This window comes from Pithys albifrons, chromosome 15 (genome assembly GCF_047495875.1).
Source record: "Pithys albifrons albifrons isolate INPA30051 chromosome 15, PitAlb_v1, whole genome shotgun sequence".
In the NCBI taxonomy this organism is placed as follows: domain Eukaryota; kingdom Metazoa; phylum Chordata; class Aves; order Passeriformes; family Thamnophilidae; genus Pithys; species Pithys albifrons.
This window is the reverse complement of record NC_092472.1, coordinates 11299137-11323015: the sequence shown is the minus strand read 5'-3', so window position 1 is coordinate 11323015 and position 23879 is coordinate 11299137. Positions and strand designations below refer to the sequence as shown.

At 48.4% G+C, this 23879-nt stretch overlaps 1 protein-coding gene across 4 annotated transcripts in view; it reads left to right on the top strand.

Moving 5' to 3' along the window:
• The window catches only part of NSD1 (nuclear receptor binding SET domain protein 1), a 61485-nt gene extending 37622 nt beyond the window's left edge, over positions 1 to 23863 (top strand). For all 4 annotated transcript variants that reach the window (XM_071569942.1, XM_071569943.1, XM_071569944.1 and 1 more), the window contains 11 exons: positions 419 to 619; positions 2013 to 2192; positions 2524 to 2680; positions 2979 to 3184; positions 3747 to 3859; positions 6370 to 6639; positions 7321 to 7437; positions 8621 to 8762; positions 9194 to 9300; positions 11574 to 11778; positions 15227 to 23863. In XM_071569942.1, coding sequence (XP_071426043.1) covers positions 419 to 619; positions 2013 to 2192; positions 2524 to 2680; positions 2979 to 3184; positions 3747 to 3859; positions 6370 to 6639; positions 7321 to 7437; positions 8621 to 8762; positions 9194 to 9300; positions 11574 to 11778; positions 15227 to 17499 — 3971 coding nt within the window. In that variant the 3' untranslated portion in view covers positions 17500 to 23863. The remainder of the gene's footprint in view (positions 1 to 418; positions 620 to 2012; positions 2193 to 2523; positions 2681 to 2978; positions 3185 to 3746; positions 3860 to 6369; positions 6640 to 7320; positions 7438 to 8620; positions 8763 to 9193; positions 9301 to 11573; positions 11779 to 15226) is intronic.
• Positions 23864 to 23879: the final 16 nt, after the last annotated feature.

The following is a 23879-nucleotide window of genomic DNA, read 5'->3' as shown; positions in this document are numbered from 1 at the left end:
TCATTTTGAAGCCATTAATAATGGCTTCAAATATTAACTGGTCTTAGTGTTGATTCAGACATGTGGGGTGCAAAGAAGTGAATGTCCAGGATCTGGTAGGAAGAAGAGAGGGAAATTCTTATCTGAGACTAGGGAGAGGGGCTGGTGGGGAGAATGAGTCTGATGTGGGCTGGAAATGACAGAGTAGGGCTGTTGATTTTTGATTTTATTCTTCTTCCCTGGCCTGAAGTCACAGCTATAATATTTTTTTCAATCTGGAGTTTAATTGCAGCTGTGAGGCAAAGCCAGCCTGCTGCAGAGAGCTGTACTCTGGAATGGGTGCAGCCAGGCTGGGAAGTTGTGCTGTGCTATTACGCAGCCTGGTGGAAGCATCAGGTACTCAGCCTTTCTGTGTGACCAGTGTGTTCTCTTTCTCCAGGTGTCCACACCTGCTTTGTGTGCAAGAGCTGTGGGGAGGATGTGAAGCGGTGCCTGCTGCCCCTCTGTGGGAAGTATTACCACGAAGCCTGCATACAGAAATACCCTCCCACAGTCATGCAGAACAAGGGCTTCCGCTGCTCCCTGCACATCTGCATGACCTGCCATGCTGCTAACCCAGCAAACATCTCTGCGTCTAAAGGTACCTGAGTCTTACAGGGTGGTCTGGGGGGTTCAGTTAAACATTTTTGATTCGTTTTATGTCCACTATGAAGTTACCCTGTTCACTAGTTCTTTATGTTGCCTTTCTGTACTTGCCACAACGTTGTTTGCTGAGGAATAGCTTCTCCCAGGGGAGTGGAAGGAGGTGGCTGCTCAGCAGCACTGCTTGTGGTCGGATATGGCCACTGGAATGTTCTCACGCTGTCCAGAGGCTCGGATTCCTGTGGATTTCTGCGTGCCCAGCCACGGCGTGTGCCTTGCTGGGTTTTTGAATAAAACTCCGTAGCTGTACGGACACATTTGTGTTTCTCCCACCTGCTTCTCACTGTGCCCGTGCTGCAGACAGTGCCTTTCTCAGCAGCACTGGCTGCCAACGCAGCAGCATCGAGTGCAGTGCAGGGCAAACTATGAGATTGTTCTTGTTCTCTTTTTATGTAAACTTTCGTCTTGCAGTAATGACACCCTTGGACTAAGCTTCCCAGGCAAACATTTGTTTGAGCTGTTTGCAGCAATACCTTGACCTTTATCTCACAGGATTAAACTTGAAACTTTTATGTGATTGTCATTTATGTTTGCTTTTAGAGCTGCCTTTCTTTAAATCCTTGGTATCTTAAGACAAATGACAATACAACCAGCTCTATTTTTATCCTCAGGATCTGTGTTAAAGTTGCCTTTTTTTGCCCCACATATCAGTATTTGGTGTAGAAAACAACACCAAGGCCTAAAGCCCGCAGCCCATAGCTGGCCACTTCCCCACTGAACATTTGTTGACTGGCTGCTGCTTCTTGGTGGTCACAAATACCCCTTTTCTCCCACCTCTTCTTCCTGTTTATAGTCTGCTGTGAGGAACTGAAAACAGGCTCTCAAACCTTGCATAAATGAGGCCTGTAGGCAAGTCTGCATTGCCTGGAAGTTCTGGAATTTCAGGGTAAAATCTGATAAAGTAAAGAGATGAGTGCTGATGTTTTCAGAAGCTACGTGGATTGATTTCATTATGTGCAGCTAAGCACTTGGAACACCCCCTCTGTAATTACTGTCTGAGCTGATTTGGTAATTATTTGTCTATGATAGGAAGCAGTCCCAGTCTGTGAACTCTTGAACTGTTTCTGTACAGCATGCAGGAGGTTTTTTATTTGTAAATAATACAATTTTATCTATGTTACATACAGATATATATTAAATATTTATATATGTTATGTTATATTAAATAATTTAATAGGAATCTAGTGAGTATGTCACAGATGGCCTATAAAAATTAAAGGTCAGCTTCCTTTTCCAAAGCTCATTCTGGGTTTAGGTATAAATAGGGTCTAGTGTTTGTAGGCTCCTCCTCCTTTGGAGGTTCACTGTGTTCTGGCATGTTCTGCTGCCAGGTCGCTTGATGCGCTGTGTGAGGTGTCCGGTCGCGTATCACTCCAACGATTTCTGCCTCGCTGCGGGCTCCGTGGTCCTCGCCTCCAACAGCATCATCTGCCCCAACCACTTCACCGCGCGGAGGGGCTGCCGGAACCACGAGCACGTCAACGTCAGCTGGTGCTTTGTCTGCTCAGAAGGTGAGATTGTCTGTGCTGGGTCCTGTGTCACCAAGGGATGCCCTGACAGGAATTCATCAGAGAGGGCAGAAGGGTTTCCCAGCCAGAGTGTGGCAGTGAGAACTGCAGAGAGCAGACTGCCTTCCCATCCATCCATGTCTTACGTCCAACTTCAGGCTAGGACCTTTTCTGCATCCTTAGAAAGGTTCTTTTTGTTGCATGAATGGGACCCAACACTGAAAAGAGCTTGCAGGAGAGCATAATTCGTTTTCTCCAGCTGTGTCTGTCTGGAAGTGTTGAATCCAAGGCTTCTGCACAGTGACTGATAAATCCCTCCTTCTTCTGTTTGCAGGGGGCAGCCTTTTATGCTGCGAGTCATGCCCGGCTGCGTTTCATCGTGAGTGTCTAAACATTGAGATGCCAGAGGGAAGCTGGTATTGTAATGATTGCAAGGCAGGCAAAAAGCCACACTACAAAGAAGTAGTCTGGGTGAAAGTTGGGCGCTACAGGTAGGTGAAGGTAGAACAGACTTGTCCCCATCCCTTCTTCATGCAGCGCTCATGGTGACTGAGGTGAGAAGCTGCTCATCTCTACAGGGTTCAGTGCAGCAGCCTCTGGCTTTTTTGCATGCACATAGCTGGTAAAATGTGAGCTTTCCTCCTCCAGTGGCCTCCTATCTCCCCACAAGGAGGGCCTTGCTGGTAGCCCTCACACAGACTTTCCCATGTCTCCAATGCAGTAGCATACTTCTGAGGTGGCTGGAAGTGGAGAGGCCAGAGGTTTCATCTGCCCTTCCCTGTGTTGCAGGTGGTGGCCAGCTGAGATTTGCCATCCTAGGACAATTCCTGTCAACATTCAGAAAATGAAGCATGACATTGGTGAGTTCCCTGTGCTGTTCTTTGGCTCCAAGGATTACCTGTGGACCCACCAGGCTCGTGTGTTCCCTTACATGGAAGGTGATGTCAGCAGCAAAGACAAGATGGGAAAGGGCGTGGATGGCATATACAAGAAAGGTAACTTTTTTTATCCAAAGAAGTACATGGTGTTTTCCTCTTCAATCCCATGCATAGAAGTGGCATTCTTGTAACAGAGGAAAATGTCTTCTTATAACTGAAGTGAAATTAAACTTGTAGAATGAGCTGCTGCTTGTGTCATCCAGCACACTCAGAATGTTTGTTTGACTCGCAGAGGGGAAGAAGGGTGTGCAGATCTCAAATGCATCTCCAGCTCTAACATAACCTCTTAAAATCCGAGTGAACTGCTTGCTTTATCAGCTTCCCTCTATCTAATACAGTCATTATCTCCGTACAAAAATACTCTTGAGAGTTGTGAATGAAGCTGCCTGGCACCTCTGCCCAAGACAGCAGGCAAAGATAGCAAACAGTTGGGATGGTTTGTCACCCATGGGCAGGTCTCTGACTTAGCCTTTTCTTCATCCCCCTCTAGTGAGCCTTGGCCTCTGGAGTACAGAGCCAGGCTGGTTTGCTTGTGGAACTATGAGCACAGGATGGTGGTGACTACCCAGCTCTGTGTGAGCAGAGGGAGTTCTCTAACACAGCCTGTTCTCTCACTTAGCTCTTCAAGAAGCTGCTGTGAGATTTGAAGAGTTGAAGGCACAGAAAGAACTGAGACAGCTTCAGGAAGACAAAAAGAATGACAAGAAACCTCCTCCCTACAAACACATCAAGGTGAGGGGAGGTTGAGGGGGGCAGGTGTGGAAGAGAAGCTGTCGGTGCGGGTGATTTACAGGTATACAGAAACATTTGTACTGTTTGGGTCTTTTGAGTGTGTGGCTGTATTTGAAGGTTACTTTGATCCTCTTGGCATCCTCAGTTGTCCTCCCAACTCCAGTTCATGTATGTGCAGAGCTGCAGCAAGCTGGGCGCCAGTAACAGAGGTGCTCTCATTTACTGGAACATATCTGGACATGTCTGTGTAATCCATGTCAATTGTGGTGTAAAAGTGTCTCTCTACCTCAAGAACTTGGAAGAATACTGATAATGCTTAATATGCTCAAGTGCTCCATGCTGCTGAAGGCAGGGTGTGCAAACCAGGTGGTGCAGGACAGGAGGCAGTCAGGGAGCAGTGCAGCAAAGCTGCATGGAGGGTGGTAACACACAGTGTCTTGCATCATCTCTGCTATTCTTTTATATATATCTTATCTATCTTCTTTTATATCTATCAGATGGTAACTAAACAGAAATGCCAAAGTGGCTGTACGTGCTGGAATATTAACACTTTTCCTCAGTTTTGGGGAGCTGTTCATGTTAAGAGCTGTGTTTTGAGTTATAATAAGAACAGCAATAGAATTCCTGCAGGGTGGAGGTGACTGGACAGGAGAGCTGGGGCCGAGCAGGTACCTGTGCTTGAGATGTGGGTCCTGACTGACCAGAAGCCCATTGACTCAGTGACTCTGTTCTTTTTTCATTGCCTCTGACTGCTCTTTCTCTACTTTATGTGGCAAACTGGAAACTTCAGTGATTGCTGGTACTTTTTGTGTCTAGTTAGGATTTCTAGGCAGGCAGGTATATCATGCATAAGTTACTGTGCAGCGTAAAGAGCACAGCTGAATGCTGTGGTAGCAGTATGGACCAGGCAGTTTCAGTGGAGGAAGTAGTTTCTCATTATAGCTATTTTTAGGCCTGTCTCTGGCTGCAACATGAAGGAACTTTGGAAGCAGTTTGGAGCCTTTGAAATACCCTTTTATATAAATAATAATGGTTGTGGTCATTAGTCATGGCAGCTCTTCTGAGGTCTGGGTGCAAGCTGTTTGTCTCTCTGATGAAAGCAAAGCAGTTTACAGGAGCAGATGGTGAACTGGAGAGGGGTTCAGGGTGGAATGACTGAAGCTGGTTGTGTCCACTCCTGTCCTGTTTTTTTAAGAAGATCAGCACCTTGGGCTCCATACCAAGGAGTGTCAACATGGCAGGCTGCTGCAAAATACACTTTGGATCCTTCATCCTGTCAGGGTTGTGACTAGTCTAAGCATCACCCTGGTTTGGAGCTGGTTTTGTTCTGGCAGTGCCTCAGAGCATAGGGCAGGCATGCTGGGCATGTGTGGAATGGCAGTGCCAGTGGTGGACTGGCCTAATCCTGTGAGTCTCACCACTCTTAATGGGATGATGAGTCTGGCTAAGAGATGGGAAGCAGCAGAGAAGAACATAAGTGACAAGGAGGGTCTGAGGTGGGAAGCAGTACTAGGAGGAAGTGGGGAGACTGTGTTGGAAGAGATTAATGAGGGATTTCTGCTTGGTTTGCTTCTAAACGAAGGAGGAGAATCAGGACTGAGCCAGTCTCAGGCAGGCTATCAGTGTGAAAACTCTGCTCCATGGGTGGGACTAGATAAATTATACGGGGGGCTGGAATAGTTTTGCTAAATGATCCCTTCCTTTCATGTTCTGTGAGAGGAAAGTGAGCTGATGGCTCATCTGGGGAAAGAACAGCAAGGAGCTTGTCTTCAGTGTCTCTCTCCAAAGTCCTGACTCTCTGTTGCCTGCCTTTCAGCGTTCGCTGCCTTTAACCAAACCCAAAGGACCCAGCTCATGCCACAGACACGCCAGTCGCTTCTCCACCTGGTGCTGCACTCTGCTTCCTTCTGGAGCGGTTTTTAGAGAGCTCCTTGGCTTAACTCTGAGCTCGTCTTTGGGCCTTCCAACCCCAGCCTTGTCTGGTTTGGCTTCCATTTACATCTGCAGGACAGTTGGGTAGGGAGGTAACTGAATGGTACGCCCTCTGTCAAAGGTGTGCCAGCTGAGGGCACAAACCAGCTTGAAGGTAACATTAAAAAAACAGGGCACTAAGGAAAAGCACCTGGCACTCAGACTGCAGAAGGTGCAGTTTGATGCAGAAAATGGTTTGTTGATCATAGGTATGGTGTGTGCCCAAGTGAGAGCCTTGGGCCACCTGAGCTGGATGTGGGCACAGTGGTGATGGGAGGGGAACACATTTCAGAGTAACATTACACACTGCACCAGGTGATTCTAATGGGGAACGTGCATCTGCCTGAGCTCTTTCCTCTAACCCTCTGCCTCTTGGAATAGTGTTCCCAGAAGGACAGCGTGCCTGTACTTGTCCTTCTTCCCCTTGCTGTAACTAACTCACTGCAGCCCATCAGCTTGTAGGCAAGGGTTGAGTATAGAAGCGCCTGTTGGGATAGCCTGTTGTTCCCATGAGCTCATGTCCTTCATGTGCATTGAAGGTGAACCGGCCGGTGGGGAAGGTGCAGATCTTCACTGCAGACCTGTCCGAGATCCCACGCTGCAATTGCAAACCCACGGATGAAAACCCCTGCGGCCTGGACTCTGAGTGCATCAACCGCATGTTGCTCTACGAGTGCCACCCCATGGTGTGTCCCGCCGGGGAGCGCTGCCAGAACCAGTGCTTCTCCAAGCGCCAGTATCCCGAGGTACAGATCTTCCGCACGCTGGCACGAGGCTGGGGCTTGCAAGCCAAAACAGACATCAGGAAGGTACATGTGCCATTTCTGCCTGTCATTTTCTCTTGCCGCTTCTCTCTTGCTCAGTGTTGGTTTGAGGATTTCTTGCCTTAGAGTGCCATTTAGACAAGACAAGGTTGAATTTAACTTTTCCAGTCCTGACAAGAGTAGTTTTGCACAACTGACCAAGGAAATGGTTGGCATGTTGATGTCCCACAGGTTAAGAAAGATGATCTTGGTCAATCTGCTTGTATGGGCAATGGACTGTGTGTACACCAGAACACTGGCCTGAAGGGAGTGCTCAGGATTTCCAGATGGGGAGCAGTGATTATTCCTTCCCCCCATTTCATGACTAGCTGGGCTTTTCCAGCATGAGAATCTTGTGTCAGGAACTGAAACCAGGGCTTTGCTCTTAACAACAGGTCAATGTCTTGGAGAGGGCAGTTTTTACTGCTGGAACTGGTATCTACAGCTAAAACACAAAGAATAATCTGATAGTCATTGTTCTTTAATTTATTCTATGTTATTTGTTGAACATGTGAAATGAATGTATGATTCTGGGCTCTTGGTGAAGGTTCTAGGTCAAACTACCTCCAAAGCACAGAGAGGGATTTTTAGGAAGGAAACAGGAGCACACTTTTAGCACAAAGGTGGATGTTCCTCCCTCTTGGAAGGGATTTGTCTTGTCATATCAACTTGTTTTCTCTCTGGCAGGGTGAATTTGTTAATGAGTATGTTGGGGAGCTAATTGATGAAGAGGAGTGCCGAGCCCGAATCCGCTATGCTCAGGAGCATGACATTACCAATTTCTACATGCTGACACTGGATAAGGTACGTGGAAGGAATCTCTTGCCAGTGTCCTAAACAGAAGTAAAAACATGGCAAGGAAGGCGTGATTGTGGTCTCCAGTTAGTAAAAAGGTGCTAAGGGTTACTGATGAACTGGTCTGCATTTCCACTGAGGAGGTGACTAAATGAACTGACATAACATGCAGTAGAGAAGCTTCAGGTTGGATATTAGGATTAGGAGGAAAATCTAAATCAACTTCTTGGGAGTTTATTCATAGGAGATGAGGGAGTTGTGTAGGGACAGTTGTCTGAGGATCATAGATTCAGCTTTGACCTAACAGGGAGAGTTTGGTAACCTTGGGATCCTTTCCGGCAGCTGAAGCCTGGAGAGCCCAGAACTGGGCTGATGTGTGCCAGAGGAGGCATCAGCCCTCAGATGTACAAGTTTAAGGCACAGCGAGACCTTCATTTAAGTTCAGATCCCAGGTCCTGCTGTGCTAAATAAAACAATGGAGTTAGTTACACCCATAGATGCCTCAGTGAGTCCTGGAGTCCAGGGTATTGATACGAGCTCCTGGATTTCAGAGGTAAGTGATCTTGTCAGCTGCTTTCCACACTTTGTCACTCAGCCTTGGAAGGATCAGAAGGAAGCCATGAAAGCAAGCATGGGAAGAAGGTGTCGAGTATGGGACAGGGTAACAGTGTGACTGTTTTCTGTCTCTCGCCTTGTCTTACTTGAAGTTCGCACTGACTGTATCTTGTTCTCCTTGTCTGGCTGATGGGTGAAAGCAGGGGCAAACCCAAGTGTTAGTGTCTCCCTCATTATTACAAAAGCAAATCTCAGTTGCAACTTCCCTCTCCAGCAGAGCCTAACACATGGCAGTGTGCTGTACACAAGTATACCTCACTTTACACACTGTTCCTGTTTTCCTAAGAAATAGGAAATGGTATTTTGCTTTCAAGCAGAAGTTGGGGCCTGGAACCACAAAACTTCCTTGGAAGTGTGCTGGAGTGGGGTTTATTCACTACTGACATTGCAAGGGAGAAGGAACTTGCTTCACGGAAAGCACCAATAGCACTGTCCTGACTGTTCTGGAACATGTGTGTCTTAAGAGGAAGATGATGTGCAAGAGACTGTTACCATATGATCTGCCAGCACTGACCAGAGAGACCAGTGAGAGTTGATGAAAATGTGGGTTTCTGTTGTTTTTTTTTTGTAATTCCAGGATCGCATCATTGATGCTGGGCCAAAGGGCAACTACGCTCGGTTCATGAACCATTGCTGCCAGCCCAACTGCGAGACTCAGAAATGGTGTGTGAACGGCGACACACGGGTCGGGCTCTTCGCACTTGTCAATATCAAAGCTGGTAAGGAACCCCACTCTGCCAGGGCCTGCAGTTAACCTGGGGTGTTCTCTAAGGAAAAGAGAGGGTTTGGAGCTCCCTGGGAAGAGATTTAATTTTTGGTTTCACATAGGCATTCATGAGATTTAACACCAGCACTGCTGTAATGGAACATAGCCATGGTATCAGTAGAGGTTCGTGGTTCTGATTTACAGGGCCAAGAAATGGCTCTGCTGCAGGTGGGTCGATGCCCTTTTTAGCTGTAGGTAGGGGTGTGGAGTTGCACTGAATTTTCAATCCACACAGGTCTCTGGGGAGATTAATAGTTTGGTGTCTTTGTGCAGTGCTTAACAGTCTTCTCTAACGTATTTAGAAAGTGCTTTTACTTGAGCACTAAAGTGTTCTGCCCTGTGGTTCATTACAACTTGCTCAATTTTGATCTGCTTTTGTGCCAGGGACTGAGCTGACTTTCAACTACAATCTGGAGTGTTTGGGAAATGGAAAGACCGTTTGTAAATGTGGTGCCCCAAACTGCAGTGGCTTCCTAGGAGTACGGCCAAAGGTATGATGCATCCTTTAAGCTTTCATTCTTCCAAATCACTTCATTGCAGAGATCTCAGGTTTCAGTGTGGCCATGAGAACACTGCTTGAAATGAGTTAAATATTCAAGTTTTCATTCTGAGACAGCAGATCTTAGACTTCAATTATCAGACTTGCTATAAATAACAACAGGAAGTTTTATTTTACAGCAGAAAAGTAAATGGAATATTTTTTCAGAATTTTCTGCTTCTTATCATGAAAATTTCCATTGCACTAGAGGAGCAAAGGATAGGCATGGGAAAGGCTTGATCAGATAACCAAGAAAACACAACTCAGCCCATTTCCCAAACTAAAGGCCTGAATAAATTGTGAGCATGCATGGAGGCCAGCAAACACACATTCCTTCAGGCTGGAGTTGCTTTAGAGCCAGAAGACTCCTACCTTACCATCTTTGCTGCAATAAAGTTTCTGGTTTTATCCTGCTTTTTTATTAAGTGACCAACATTTACACATCAGAGAGAAATAAGAAATTTGCCATATCTGTAGTAGAAAAATCACCAGCGTTTAGAACTCGCTGACTTTTTGAGAGCTGCAATTTGTAACTGTAATGTTGCAGTAACAGGAATTGATTTCAGTTACCTCCTTGTGTGAGCTGGTTCTCACTGGGAAAAGGAAATAACAGGAGCAGTTGGCCGGGTTCCCAGCTGTCACCCGCCAAAGCTGTGTCTCAGTTGTTGGTTTGTTTCAAGTGCAAGACCAAATCAGTCTGTAATCCCTCTGCTCTGGCATGTGGATTCTGGCGTGCCTGCAGTTAAAAAGGGTTAAAAGCTGGAGCTGCACAGTTGTTCAGCCCCATCAATACATGGGGAAGGTTTTGTGAATTCTCCAGGGAGATGAGTTCTGCAGAAAAATTAATTTATAAAAACAAAAAATGGATGTCTTCAGAAGTTGACAGATGAGGTGAAATACACATCTGATGTATTTAGCTCTTTTTCAGGTTGTGATTTGAAGTTCAATTGATTTTGTGCTGCTCTTGTGTTATACATCGTTTGACTGTCATTTTACCTTGAAATTGCAGGTTGCACGATGGAAATCAGAAAAAGGTGCCCTTTGGTTGGCATTAATGTTCCATTCTAATGTCTGAGGCAACTCATTCCATCTTGATGAGATGGGCTAAGAAACAATACTGAGACAACAGTACCTTGGGGTGCTTTGGATTTTTTTAATTCCTCCCACAGTAGATGCATTTTTAAGCTTCCTGAAGACACAGCAAGACAAAACTGATTATACTCAAGTTCAGTCTTAAAAGTGCCCTTTCCAAGTGGGAGCATAGAATAATGCTTAGGAGACTATTGTACTGCAGGGGCAAGTGGAATAGCTTAGTCCAGCTGTTAGACTTCTCTTAGACATTCAAATTGGCTGTGAAGGGATTTTCTTGTTCTCTTTGTAATTAAATGGCTGAGGAACAAACGCTGAGAATAGGTGGAATACTTTAAGTGGAGGCATTTCAGTGCCTGCATTTTCAGTGATAAGAAAGGTCTGGCTTGTCCCCATTGTCAGGGGGAATGATGGTATGAAAACACCAAAATCCTCATGTGAGGAGGAAGGAAACAATCAAGAGATGTAACTCCTTGGTGGCAGGAAAGCTGGATAGCCAACTCCGCAGAGTTCTGAAGTTGTAGGTCTGGAGACCAAGGTGGGTGGTTCTGATGATGCAAATAGTGCCCAAGAGAGTGTGTCCCAGAGATTACGTCAGGGAGAGAAGCTTCAAAGGTTGGACTCAATGATCTTGGAGGTCTTTTCCAACCTAAATGGTTCTGTGATTATGGTGGAAAAGAGCAGGGTTTGACACACAAACAAAGGTCTAAACTGATCACAGATAAATTCAGGCTGAAAATGGAGAAGTGATGAGCATCAGAAAGTGCAGGAAGGCCCAGAGAGACTCCTCATGAGTCGTGGGTACAAGGAAGCTTGACTGTTTTGACTGAGGACCTGAAGAGTCTGAGAGGTAGCATGAGCTCAGTGACACCAGGCAGCCCCAGCTCATCATTCTCCTGTTTCTAATTGTATATATCCCATGTCGATTGAGGCTTTGGTGCTTTTCAAAATAACTGGGAACTGTTTGCTGTAGTAAATTGGCTGCCAAATATTGAGCAGCATGAGGTGCTGCAGAGGTTTCAAGTGTGGCTGGCAGTGGGATTTCTGTTGGCAGGATTTGCAGTTCTCTCCTGCTGCAGGAAGGGAGCAGGTGGAAGGGCCAGGGCCCTGCATTAACCAGAGTTGTCTTGCCCACAGAGCCAGCCCAGCCTCAGTGAGGAGAAGTCCAAGAAGCTCAAGAGGCGGCCACAGATGAAGCGCAGGTCGCAGGCGGAGGTGATGAAGGAGCGAGAGGACGAGTGTTTCAGCTGTGGGGACGGGGGGCAGCTGGTGTCATGTAAGAAGTCAGGCTGCCCCAAGGTGTACCACGCTGACTGCCTCAACCTGACCAAGAGACCTGCAGGTCAGTGTTCTGCTTCGGTCACAGTGTTGGCTCAAGGTGGTGGCCCCCTGCTCATCATCTTGCACCCTATTCACAGTATCTTGAAATTCAGAGGAGTTTTTCTCACTTGAACAGACCTTTTGGCTCCAGTGACACTACCCTGGTTTGTACTGACCACAAAAAGGTGAACTAACAGCTGACGGGGCAGCTGGTCCTTGCCTAAGAAATGGTGACTGTGACCCCATCCATGGGGCCTGGCAGAGCACAGTCCCAACAATAGTTGAGGTATTGATCCTCATATTGGCCATTTTCCCAAAGCTGACAGTTGAGGCAGTTGAAAGGTGGGGAGAAGCACTAGTGGAAAACAGGAGTTAAAAAAGAATCTGTCAAGTATGTGAATAGCCATGAGTTCGTAGTTTAGAGAGTAGTATCAAAGCACATCCTAGTTTGTTGTGAAGTAAGGGCAGGCATTTGATATGTAAAGAAAAAAATATTCAAAACATACTTCTAGTTGGGTGCAGAAAAAGAAACAGGCTCTCTCTGTATGATCAGTGAAACAACTTTGTGTTCATTAGTAGCTCAGGAGGTGTAAAATAACATCTATTAGATGGAAAGACTTAAGTTGCATTTGAAATTTGTAAGTGAGCTGGTTGAGGGCAGTGTTTCAGTTTGAAGTTCCTGCTACATTTAATGGGTGTTCAGGTTTAACCAGTTCTCAGAAAGGGAAAATGTCTGACCTGAGTCTTGGTAGGCCGGTTGGCCCAATGTCTACCAGGCCAGGAGAATGGAAAAGTTGGTATGTGATCAAGTGCCTCAACAATTAAATCAGAAGAATATAAATAATAGTAGATGGCAAATTTTAAGGTAAAATAACTCATCAATCCTAATTCAGGTTTTTTACTAACGTAATGGATACACTTTTCTATACATTTTTGTGTGCTGTAACATCCTGGCAGGTTGTCCTGTTGCTTTAAAGTCTCCAACAGAGCAGAATCCAGCCTTTAGCCCATTCCCCCACTTTCCATTTGAAAAACCTCTCCTAACAGCCTTACTTGAAGAAACAAAGGATTGCCAAGTCTGATACACATTTTTTGGATACTGAGACAAACTCTTGTCTCCCTCCTTTACCGGCTTGTACAAACAGCTTCTCTTTGCAGCTCTTATTTTCTAAAGTTTTTCTTCTTGGTCTGCTCTGGACTGTGTCCTAGTTTTAAAACTGTGTCCTTTTTTAAAACTGAGTAAAAAAAGTATTTAAACAACATTGCAGTCAAGGCCTTACTAACTCTGACAGAAAAGAGTCATTATATTCTGTGTTTTACATAAAATTTCTTGGGAAATTGTTTGACTTGTTTTGCAAAAATAATTTATATGTTTATGTGATATTTGTGATTTGCCTTATCATTCTTAAGTTTTTGTCTTGGTTCTTTTCACATATTTCTTTTAATTCTTCCTCCTGCAGTCCTGCACTGGTCTTTATGTAATTACACATTGTTCATGCAAAAGCATCTGTCCAGTTAAATCCTGAGCCTGTCCAGCTGGACTTCTGCAGTTTCTCACAGCCTTGTTGTTACCTACCTGTTTATGCAAAAGTATTTGCTTTCCTATTTCTAGAAATTTAAATTAAAATACAGATTAAAATACAATCCTGTAGGATGTAATTTGAAATGCTGCCTCAGTTTGCCACAAGATCATCGATAGCTGTTTTTTGAGAATGATTTTCAGTCAGTTGTAGCAAGTTCACTTTTTTTACACATAGGCTCTGATTTTCATAGCCTGCTCCTTAGAGTATCATGCAGGACATGAAAGGTTCAGCACTCTCTACTTCAAATATTTCCTCTGCCATGAGCATTGCTGTGAAGTAATTGGAATTTCCTGCTTGTTTGCATGTTGCTAATTGTGTGATCTTACTTCCTAGAGCTCCGGGCTGTCTCTGGAGAGGGTGCTTATTCATTAGACCTTTTATCCTGTCAAGCATCATTAGAGTGGTTTGATAGGATTGATCCTTCCTGCAATAAACTAGCGGGTTTTGACTGATTCTATTTTCCATCTGTACAAATGACCTCTAAATGGATGGTCCTGGAGTCTTCCCAGTGGCCCAGCTGAGCTGCCTGTGGCTTTTTCGGGTGCTGCTGGTGCAAGGGGAGCAGTGATAGCCTGTGCCCCAGCACTGCAAGCCAGAAAGGGGGGAAAACCATGTGAAGTGTTAAATATCCCCACTTGGAAAAAAATGCTGAAAAGTTGGAAAAGACACAGAAAAGCAGTGTGCATATTTTGAGACTGTAATAGAAGCCTTGGACTGTCTTCAAAGGAGGGCAAAAACATGCTACGTGTGGTCTTCAGCCCCAGGGGAAAAGCAGCATGGAGAGCTGCTGCTGCACCAGTACAGGGAACGGTGGCCACGTGCCAGCCTCCCTGGATGGAGAAGAGCTGCCAGCCACAGCCACAGCTGTGTGGGTTTGGTTCAGGCAGGCTGGGAAGTGCTCTGGCCTGGCTGGTGTCCATGGCTGCCCTCCAGCTCCATGTGCAGGCTCAGAGCTCTGTGCCTGGGCAGCTCTGTGGGGAACTGCTCTCCACAGCAAGGCAAGGAGTGAGAGGAACAGGGGCAGGTATGGGGTGCTGGGGAACACAGAGTCAGGGAGTGTATTTGGAAGGACCTTGCTGATCCTGTGGTACAGGGTCAGGAACTTAGCATTGTGTGTGCCTGGTTGTATCCACAAACTGGTGGGATGCATTTGGTAAAGCCGGCAGCAGCTTTGGCTGAGGGAGCAGTGGTCTGAACCAGTGAGGAGGTCATCTACAAGTGAGAAAAGCAGCCATTTCTGAAGTGTCATGTTGGTTTTTTCCTCCGGGTGGTGTTGGTACTGATGGTCAAGAGATTGACTGTGAACATGGTGCTCCTGGGGGAGCAGCTTTGTGTTAAGCCATAGTTTTATCATGGCCATACATGGAAGGAAGGTGCCTTTGGGTATAAAGACAATAGAAACATACCCCTTGTGATCACTACTCTCTCACTTCTTCTTTCTGATAAACAGGAAGGGAGGTTGTGGACCCAGAATTAAAACCTGAATCTGACACATCTACTTAAATGGTCCATGGGGTGTTGTGCACGGATGCCACTGGTGTTGTCTGTGGAAATCGGAGCCACAGAGATGTGCAAGCTGAGGGTATCTCCTCTTCTCTTGGCACCCCTGTTGGTTAATGTTGTGAAGGAGCTGGATTGGCTTTTGGTTTATCTGATGTGGCTTGTGTTTGTCACGATTATCATTGCCCTTATTGCTTCTGAGTGCAGGTTCCTGTTAACTCTGTCAAGCATGGAGTCACGGTGGAAACTGAGGTCAGCGTGTTGACTTGTATGAGAGTATTTCACAGGTGTCCCCACCTTCCCCTGAACTCCATGTGCAACAGGCTTTTGTCTCTTGCCCTTGTACTATTCCTAAGGTGTGTGTTTTCTCCCATGTCTGTGCTGCAGGAAAATGGGAGTGCCCATGGCATCAGTGTGACGTGTGTGGTAAGGAAGCAGCTTCATTCTGCGAGATGTGCCCCAGGTCCTTCTGCAAGCAGCACCGGGAAGGAATGCTCTTCATCTCCAAGCTGGATGGACGATTATGCTGTACAGAGCACGATCCCTGTGGGCCTCACCCTCTGGAGCCTGGAGAAATTCGTGAGTATGTGGCTCCTGTAGAAGCCCTGACTAATGGTGAGGACACCCAGCCACCAGAGCAGCCACCTGCAGAGGCAGGCACAGAGGCAGACACAGACACAGACCTGAGTGTTCAACCCTTGGACAGCCCGTCTCAGTCTGTGGCCCTCAAAGTGCAGTCACCAGAAAAGTCCCCTGCTACCCTGGCGGTGAGGCTGCCGTCATCAGACAAGCCCACCACCACCCTTTCCCTGAGGCTGCAGCCATCAAACAAGCCCCCCACTACCCTGGCCCTCAGACTGCCTTCACCAGACAAACCTCCCGCCACCCTGGCTCTGAGACTGCCACCGTCAAATAAACCCCCTGCCACCTTGTCACTGAGGCTGAAGCCATCCAACAAACCCTCCACCACCCTCTCACTCCGGCTGCAGCCATCGGACAAACCTCCCACCACCCTGTCGCTCCGCCTGCAGCCATCAGACAAGCCCCAGGCCGCCCTGTCCCTAAGGCTGCAGTCAGAGAAGCAACCCGTCATCGTAGCAGTGCGGCCTCAGCAGCCCGACAAACCTCCCACCAACGCGGTGCTCTGGCCACTGGATGAGTCCTCCAGTGATACCTCACAGCCTCAGCTGCCAGACAAATCTCCTCCAGGTTCACCACAGTCATTGGATGAGTCGCTTGTCACTGCTGGTGCCCTGCAGCTCCAACTGTCAGACGAGCCCCCGGACACCCCCAGAGTTTTGGAGTTATCGGACAAGTCCCTCATTGACACTGGGACCCAGGAGCTTGAGCTGCTGGAGGAGTTCCCCATAAAATGCCTGCACCCTCCACTCTCTGACAGACTCCTCGCCTCGGTGGGGACGCTGCAGTCCCAGCCAGCGGATGAGTCTCCTGAGGCTGATCAGCTTGAACCGCTGGATGATAGTTCTGCCCAGAGTCCACAGCCACAGTCTGTGGAAGAGGATCCCAGTCCTGGAGTGCTGTGGCCTCTGCCCATTGAAAAAGTCCCTGACTCCCCAGTCTCACGGATCCTGCCTGCAGAAAAGGCTCCTGGGTCAGCAGTGCCACAAACCCTGCCCCCAGGAAACACCTCCTTCTCTGGGGCAGTGCAGGTCCCAGCCACAGAGAAGGCTCCCAACTCTGGGTCACCCCATCCCCTGCCTCCGGAGAAGGCTCCCAGCTTAGGGGTGACGTGGCCTCTGAGTCCAGAGAAGGCCCCTGGCTCCCGGTCACCACATGTCCTGCCCATGGAGAAGGCTCTGAGCTCGGGGGCCCTGCGGATCCCACTCACACAAAAAGTGGTTTCCCCTGGGGTGCTGCAACCCCTGTCTCCGGAGAAGGCTGCTGACTGCGGGGCCCTGCGGGTCCTGCCTGTGGAAAAGGCTCTCAGCCCTGGGGTGTCTCGGTCTCAGCTGTTGGAGAGGCCTCTTGCTCTTGCAGCCCCGTGGCCTCAGGCATCGGACAAGCTGGCTGCTGCCGTGGCTCCTCGGCCTCAAGCCTTGGACAAGCCTCTGGCTGCATCAGCTCCGAGGCTCTTGCTTTCGGAGAAGGCTCTGCGGCCTGTCGACCAGAATGCTCAGCCAAAGGAGAGAGGAGCCCCAGCTGTAGAGCTGAATCCCCAGCAGAAAGAGAGGACCATGTTAGCTGGGGAGCAAATCTCTTGGTCTGCAGGGAAGGTGGTGACGCATGTTGGACAAGGACCTTGGCCTACGGAGAAACTGCAGACGCACGAGCAGACCCACTGGCCCACCACAAAAGGCCTGATGCCTGCAGAGCAGCCTTCCCGGACAGCAGAGAAACTACCAGAGCCCAACCTTCAGCCCAGCTGGGAAGTGGCCTCAGTTCCCTCAGAGCAGAGCCCGTGGACATCAGAGAGATTGTGTGCATTCAAGCAGACCCCTCGGCCAGCCAGGGAAGCGCCGGTGCCCCCTGAGCAGGTGCAGTGGCTTGTCACGAACATTCAGACAGTTGACCAGATTCCTTGGCTGGGTGGAAAAGCACAGACTCCTCGGGGGCAGGGCCCTTTGCCTGAACAAAACACAGCGCTAGCCCGTAACCAGGATTCTGTCTGTCGTGAGTTGGCTGACTCAGAGCCAAAGTGAGGTTGGTGAATCTGGGAGGCAGGTGTCAGTTGTTTAATGTTTAGGGGGGGGGAATCTTTGGTTTGTTTTTTTATTCACTTCCCTGAGCCCATCCCCTAACTCATGCACATCCCACCCATATTCTCTCGTGACATGAGCAAGGACATTCTCTTAAACCTGAGTCTGGCCCAGGCAAAGGGAGAGAGCATCCATGACCTTTTCCTCTTCCTTTAATAAATGTTAAAGCTCAATAAAGAGTCCACTCTGGGTAAAAATCTCCAATTCTATAGAAATAGTCACATTACTGATCCAGTGTGTGTTCAAGCTCCAGGTCTGATTCATAGTTGGGTTCCCAGGTACAGCCAGGGTTCTTGCTCTTGTTACTACATTTAAAGAAAGTGCATCAGTCAAGCTGCCCTGGGATTGGAAAAGTTTCAGGATCAGAGGGTGAGCAGTCAGATGTATGTCCTTGCCAGACTCTAGAAGCAGGGAAGGGATTTGTGTTGCCTGCCCAGGTCTCGGTCCCCTGCAGGGCGTTGCCTTGTGAGGTTTATCTATAAGTGTGTTCACTGGGATACGCTGTATGTGTGGTTTGCTGAAGGACAAGGATCATCTCCAGTGAGCTGGGAGAGGAGTCCCTCCACTCACTCAGTGCACATTTCTCCATTAATAGGCAGTATCCATTCAGGCTCCTCTGTACAGAGCTGTGACTGGCCAGGCCCGAGAAATGGGAGATCTGGAGGAAGTCAGAGAAAAGAGAGATCTTGGAAGAAATTGTCTGGCATTTTTTTCATTCTTGTGTCTTAATCCTTTAAAAACCAGGACACACAAAGTGTTTTCCTGCACTCGAAAATGTAGTGACTCGTAAAGCAGCAATAGCAGAGCAGGGCAGAGTGGGTTCCCCGAGGTGCTGAGCACTGCCCTGGCAAGGGAGGTGGTGCTCCCTTTTGAATTTCCTTCCAGTCTCTTCTTGACTTCTGTCTCAGCATGAGCCAGTGAACTGAGCAGTCCTTTCTTCCCTTGCCTCAGGTATGTTCAGGACTTGTTCCCATCATACCTGGCGTTGCCAGCAGCAAGCGAAACCAGACCTGCTCACTGCAGAGCGTGAAGGCAAGGGTTCCATAGCTGTATCAGGACCCATCTCGACACCTTTCCCTTGGGCAGCTTCTGGCTTAACTCTTCTACAACCAAAGGAGACTTGAATTAATTGGTCTTTATTGGCATGCCTGTGTGTGTGTGCACGTGTCTGTCCTTCCAACTGAATTGTAGTTCTCACACTGGAATATGTTGGGCTCCAGCAGCTGGCTGGCTTTCCTTTTTTCCTCTTCTTCCTATTCCGGTGAAAGAGATATTTAGTACCTGATGGTCATCCGGCTGGTGTCCAGACTAGGGTTGCTGAAAGTTGTTCACTCAGGTGTTGAGGCAGAAGTTGGCTTGGCCGTGGTGCTTGTGGGGCAGGTGGTAGAATCCCAGGGATCAGCAGTGTCTTGTGACCACCGGCACGCTCGCAGGCAGGAGGGAGGATGGGCCTCCCCAGTGACAGTGCCTGGGTTGGATGGGGTCGATGTCCTGCTGAGGAAGCACTGCTGACCTGCATTTTCCCACTCTCACAACACATTACCTCTGTGGCTTGCCTGAGCTACACCCATCTGGGACCACAGCCTTGGACCTCCGTGCCACCGCCTGACCCCTGTGCAGCTCCAGTGTGTGTATCCTCCTCCGGCTGATCTGCAGGTCCCTCCCCAGACAGGGAGTGCTCAGCTCCAGGCCAACCCTCTCCCTCCGATATGGGAGGGACCCTCTCCTTCCTTGTACCCACTTGGCTTGCAAGTGCTTGCTGCTCCCAGAGCAGACAGTCATGAGCCTTGTGATTTTCTGTGAAGGGAGGCAGACACCTGTGCCATGACAAATCCCAATTCGTTCTCCTTTCCTGACTTGTGCACCCTGAGACAATGTCCTGCTGAAAAAGCCGGGTGTGCTGGGCATGAGGGGACGTTATCAGTGCTATGGTACATCTCTTCTCTAGTCCAAATCATTTCAGATCCTTTGTAGAATAGCTCATGGCTTGGAAAAGCTTTATGGCTTATGGAAACTTACTTGTTTAATGTTGGGTTTTTTCCGGGAAGACTGGCAGTTCAGTTCCTGCTTGCTGCTGAAATGGGAAATGCAAGCAGCTTGTGTTTCTGTGTGACTCCTCCACAAAGGGAATCAGGACAGCTCAGATGCATTGAGAGAGAAGATTATCTTAAGGGCATTCATTAACTTTTGTAAACAAAATTATAAAAAAAAAGTAATGACGTTCAGTATATTAAGTATTTATCATGTGTGAGAAGGAAAATAAAACTTGAATTTACATTTATAGGCCTTCCCATGAGCTGGACTTAGTCATGTAGATTGTGTAAGTAGGGTTCTCTCAGTGCCAGTGCCCAGCCAGCTCCCGTTGTAACCAGAAGGATCTCTGCACTGCTCTGTCCACCTTTGCTTTGCATTGTCACGTGTTAACTTCCTACTTGTTTCATGAAAAAATAAACTGTGAATATTTTTGGTGCAGGCTTTTTTAAATCTGTAAAATGGAGAAGTTCTCAATTTTCATGAGAGCAGGTTCGAAAAAATCACTTCTATAAATCGTGTGCTCACGTAGCAGGGTGAGGCTCACAGCAGCAGCCACCTTCCATGCAGCAGCAGGCGCTTACCCCAGAGCTTGTTTGGAACAGTGAATGTGGATTGAACCATTGCATGGCATTTCCCACAGCCTTCTTCATTGCAGCTGACTGTACCTCATCTCCCTTCTTGTCTCCCTTTTCCACGAGGATCCAGGTTTCTGGCTTGCTACCTTTCCAGCTACTGTCAGAAAGTTGACTTAAGCATAGCTGGGAGGCTGCTTGGTAAAGTTGGTGTTGGGGAACATCATTGAAGGAGGAAGTCAGGAAGCTGCTCTTCACTCCTCACCCTCACTGGGGTCGTGGGCGTTGCTTTGTCAGTTCAGTGGGGCTTTTCAGAGGGGGTAGTGGTGCTTTTGGGGGTGGCTGGCAGTGCTGGGTCACCTTAGCAAGAGGGACAAGGCCTGACCAGGGTTGGAGAATGCTCACGACAGCCTTGCCCTGCCCAGGCAGCCCTCATTGCACAGAGCATGAGCCAGGGAACACCTCTGGGCAGCACTTGAAGTGATTCTCACTGTGGTGGCAGCACTGCCTTGGAGGAGAGGGACATGTCTGTGCCAAAGCAATTGGGTTCCTTGGCTGCAGTTTGTTGCTGCCTTCAGAGTTCAGCCAGCGTGAATCACTGCAGGTTTCCGGAGAATAGTGACAAAGTAACCTGTACCCCGACAGGCTCTCCTGTGGGACAGAGACAGTTGCAGCCTCTTGCTGGGCTCAGAGCTTTGCTGGAGCTCCACTCCAAGGCTGTCGTGCTCTTTTACTGCATTGGAGGGGTCTGATCACTAAATGTTGGGTGAGCCATAATTGCACCCAAGGTGGGTGAGAGGTGACTCGTGCTGATTCACTATTCTGAAGTGCTGTAGAAGCAGAATCAAGGGTGTAGTTATTTCTGCTCAGAGCTCTGTGCCTTTCCTGCTGTCCCATGGAGGCTCACTGGAACTTTACAGGTTCCTGTGCCCATTCCCGCTGCCCTGTTCTGAAGGGTGTATGAAGGCTTTGCTCCCATTCAAATGCTTTGCCTGGTCAACATCCTTACTGTCAAGATAGCCTGGTTGCCCCTGCTCAGAGCAGTGGGCTGTGGTCAGCAGCTGTGGCTTCCATCCCACGGCAGGACCTACTTTAGTGTTGATTTCCACAGTGGGCAGGAGAGTCCCAGTTGACCTTTGGTGATGGAGAAGTTTTGGAGAGAGGTAGCTGTGGGGTCAGAGACTCAAGTGCCCAGGCAGGCGAGGAGAGTTGCAGACAAGGAGCCACCGCAGGACCTGTGGGATGTGTGGGCAGGATGGGGAGCAGGTGGCTCGTCCCATCTTCCACAGTGCTGGACTGGAGCCCACTGTCACCCAGGGCTCTAGTGAATCTGGCAGTAAAACTACCACTGTAAGGGATCATCACTGCACATCTCCAGATGCTGACTAGCTCGAGGTAGCTTGCTTTATTGCTGTTGTGTTAAACTTTTCCTATTTAACAAAAAAAAAACCCCAGGAACCAGATTCAGTTTGATACACAAAGTATTGGGGTGGTACCCTGGGAGCACGCGTTAATCAGGACTAGATCCCTGCAGGCAGAGGCTTTGAAGGTGTGGCTGGTAAAATCTGGAAGATAAGAGAGATGGTTGAATCTAAAAGTCATTAACAAAGTAAGACAATGCATTGCTAGAAAAGCTTCAGCTCAGTTTCACAGAAGAAAAACAATTTGAAAGCAGCCCTAACACTGATGCTCTTGGCAGTGGTTTAGCCTGAGCATGCTGTGGATATACCCTGTTTCTACCTGGACACCACAGCCAGAGTTGTGACAGGGCAGGGGGAGTTTGAGAAACCTCAGACCTTCAGTACCTTCTGTTTATTTTTAATTTCAACCTTAACTTCCTATTTGCTTAATGTTTGAAATAACCATAATTGTAACCTGCTTGTAATGTGCTTTGCCCTAAATTACTGATGAGGCTTTTGGCCTTTGCCAGCCAGTGAGTGTTAAAGCAAAGTGGCAAATGATGCAGCTACTCTGAAAGTCCAGAGGAGGGATGCTGTGTTTGATCTCCCAGGCTTTGCCCGTGCTAATTACCCCCTGTGATAGTGATAATGCTGGTGGCATCATTTGCAGTCGAGGCTGCACCTCTTGCAGTGGCACGACTGGGCTGATGGGTGCCCAGGGCCTGCGACATGGGACACTGGAGCTTGGGGACTGCTCTGCCACATGCCTGGCTTCAACAGGAGTCTAACCTGCGGGGTGTCAGTGCCCTTGCTTAGCAGGAGGTGGGAAAAGGCAAGATTCCTTCTCTGGGTCCTCCAAAAATGATGTAAGCAAAGCTTGGTGCCGAGGGACAGCTTGTATGAGCTTGGGCTGGCGGAGCAGCGGTGATGGACAGTCCCTACAGCACTGAATCTACCTCCTAGGGAAATCTGAGAAATGGGTGTAGCTATGGCCTATTTCAAGGTAAAGTTTTAATCAGCTTGCCCTTGGCAAAACCCTTGGGCTATTGTGGTGCTATTGTAAACCGTTGGCAGCTTAGCACAGTAGGGCTGGATTCACGGCTCCCAGCCCACGGGCTGGGCCTTCTTGGCCGGTTGAATCCCATCCCTGTAGAGCTGGGGCTCTGTGACTGAAACAGAATGAGGTGTGACACAGTTCCTTCAATTCACAAGGCTTTTGAGACTCAAACCAGTGTGCCAGTGGGCCCCGTGGGAGCCAGTGGAGCCACATGAAGCAAGACAGGCATCCGCTACTGCATGTTCTTTGTGTCCGTTTGGTACTGAGCTGGTTTCAGTCTTTGTTTCTTTTTCTGATGTTTCTGAGTCGTTGACTTCAAGGAACTGGGTTTTGTGTATTTTTTTAGACACTGGGAACTTGTTAAATGGAAAAGCAGCAGCACCGGGAGGCTGAAGGTGGAGCATGGCTGAAGCTGAAGGCCCGGGCTGACATGGGTGGGAGGTGGGAATATGTTGGCAGCAGCTGGCACAGGCCAAGAGCAGCTGGACTGTGGAGGCCTTTCAGCATCAGCGCTCCTGGCCCTGCATATCCATGGTGCCAACATCACTGTCCTGCCCGATGATGGATGTGTCCTGATGCCTGGCTTTGAACATCCCCTGCCACCCTCCAGTGCTGCCTGCCTTCAGATGGGGTCCTGGCTGCCAGCTAGCCAGGGGGCCCTGTGAGGGTGATGCCTATTCCCCCTTCCTTTACTGCCTGGGGATGGGGAGCCACTCATGGCAGCGTTAAGTTGTGCTGGAGTCACAAGCAGGTTTGCTCGTGGGGGGAACTTTGGTGTGTGTGAGCAGCCCCCCATGCTGCCTTCCTTCCCCCCAGGGTCTGCTGCCTGCAGGGTGATGGTGGATGGGGGTTTCCCACAGGGTCCTGTTCTGCAGACTCAGCCAGAGAGAAAAGCATCAGGAGTCGAGGAGCCCAGCCAAGGCGGGGCCAGCCAGAGCACTGCAGGGGAGGACAGGGGGGTGCTCAGCCCTGCCTGGGACTCCTCTGTCAGTTCTGAGCAGGAATGCCAGAGCAGGTGAGAAAACTACATATTTCCAGCATGTATATTATTTTTAGAAGAGGGAGAGGGGAGAGTCTTGGACCATTGATTTCTTTCATTTTGCTCCCCTTAGACTGTTGGCTGTGTATGTGAAACTTATAATGAAAAGAGGGTTGCCCTGCCCAGGTGCTCCCAGAACATGTACTGTAATTCTTTGTATATAGAAGAAAAATTACTGTAAAGTAAAGTTTAACTTTACTCTCGATGTCCTCTTGTGGTTT